This window comes from Tupaia chinensis, unplaced genomic scaffold, assembly GCF_000334495.1.
Source record: "Tupaia chinensis unplaced genomic scaffold, TupChi_1.0 Scaffold000463_1, whole genome shotgun sequence".
NCBI classification, from domain to species: Eukaryota; Metazoa; Chordata; class Mammalia; order Scandentia; family Tupaiidae; genus Tupaia; species Tupaia belangeri.
This window is the reverse complement of record NW_006159972.1, coordinates 2,242,674-2,243,900: the sequence shown is the minus strand read 5'-3', so window position 1 is coordinate 2,243,900 and position 1,227 is coordinate 2,242,674. Positions and strand designations below refer to the sequence as shown.

General features: G+C 56.4%; 1 protein-coding gene across 1 annotated transcript in view; it reads right to left on the bottom strand.

Annotated features, from left to right (window-relative positions):
- Positions 1–247: 247 nt before the first annotated feature.
- Positions 248–1,227, bottom strand: part of HSD11B2 (hydroxysteroid 11-beta dehydrogenase 2) — a gene marked incomplete at its 5' end in the record, with an annotated part of 6,070 nt that continues 5,090 nt past the window's right edge. Inside the window, one exon of the mRNA XM_006155628.1 lies at positions 248–1,217. Coding sequence (XP_006155690.1) covers positions 994–1,217 — 224 coding nt within the window. The remainder of the gene's footprint in view (positions 1,218–1,227) is intronic.

The window sequence follows — 1,227 nt, the reverse complement described above, 5'->3', positions numbered from 1 at the left end:
GGCTCTGGAGGGCTCCCAGGATCCTTAATTGGTTCATTGAGCCCTACAACTCCGTGGGATTGGGGTCATGACCACCATCACACTGTGAGGAAACCCAGACCTGTGGCTTAAATTATTTGTCTGAGGTCAACCGGGGAGGGGGAAGTGTGAACCACTCTACCAGGGAGCCCGGTCCCAGGCTGAGCCCCAGAAATACTCCAGCAGTTCCCAACCCCCATCACACAACTACACTCTCCAGACACCAGCATCTCCCCCATTCTAGGAGAAATAAAAATGTGTCTTTATTTAAAAAGTGACAATCAGGCAAATAGGGTATACAGCTTCCCTGTGACTTGAGGGAATTGGGGGTGGATGGGTGGGGCCCAAATTCATTTTTTTAAAAATTTGCCAGAGGACACATGTGCTCACAAGAGGGGGGAGCACCCAAGGATGGGGCATGGGCGTGCACATGCACACCTGGCGTGTTTCTCACACCTCTGGGCCTGGGACTCAGACTGGCATGCAGATCCTTTAACTACCAAACAACAGAGCTGGCCCAGGGACCCTCATTCTTGAGCCAGTCAAGAGAGAGTTGAGATTTCCCCTTCAATGAGAGCACTGAGGCACTGGTGCTGAGGAATGGTCCTGAGGGGACCCCCACCCACCCAACCGGTCACTCAGTTTGCAGAGACACAAGCCTGCAAGGACCTATTTAAAGGCTACAGTGAAGTCTTACGCTAAACTCCCCATCCAGCTGGGTGGCTCTCCGAGCTGCAGGGTGGAGTATTATGTACAAGAGGGTCTGTTTGGGCTCATGAAGCAGTGGTCGGCCCAGAGGCTCACAGGGAAACTCATCCTCACCTAGCCTGGACTGGCCCTGGGCAGTGGGGGACTAGGGTTCTTTAGAACCAAGGCTCTAGGTAAAAGGGGGTGGGGGGGGTCATAATGCCTCCCAGGGGGCAGGCCAGGGACTCATGGAGCCCCCTGTGGTGGATCAACTAGGCTGCATACCGCTCACCGAGCTGCCACTGGGGAGGGGTTGGGGTTGAGGTTTGGGTCCTGAGCTGCATCTTGGGCCAGAGTAGGGCCAGGCTGCCCTGGCCGCAGTGCTCGAGGCAGACAGGGGTTGATGAAGAAGCTCTGCAGGAAGCGGCGCCGCAGGCTCTCAGGTAGGTAGTGGTGGATGAAGTACATGAGCCCCAGGCCATGGCCCGGGTAGTAGCGGCTGCGTGGCCGAACTGCCAGCGG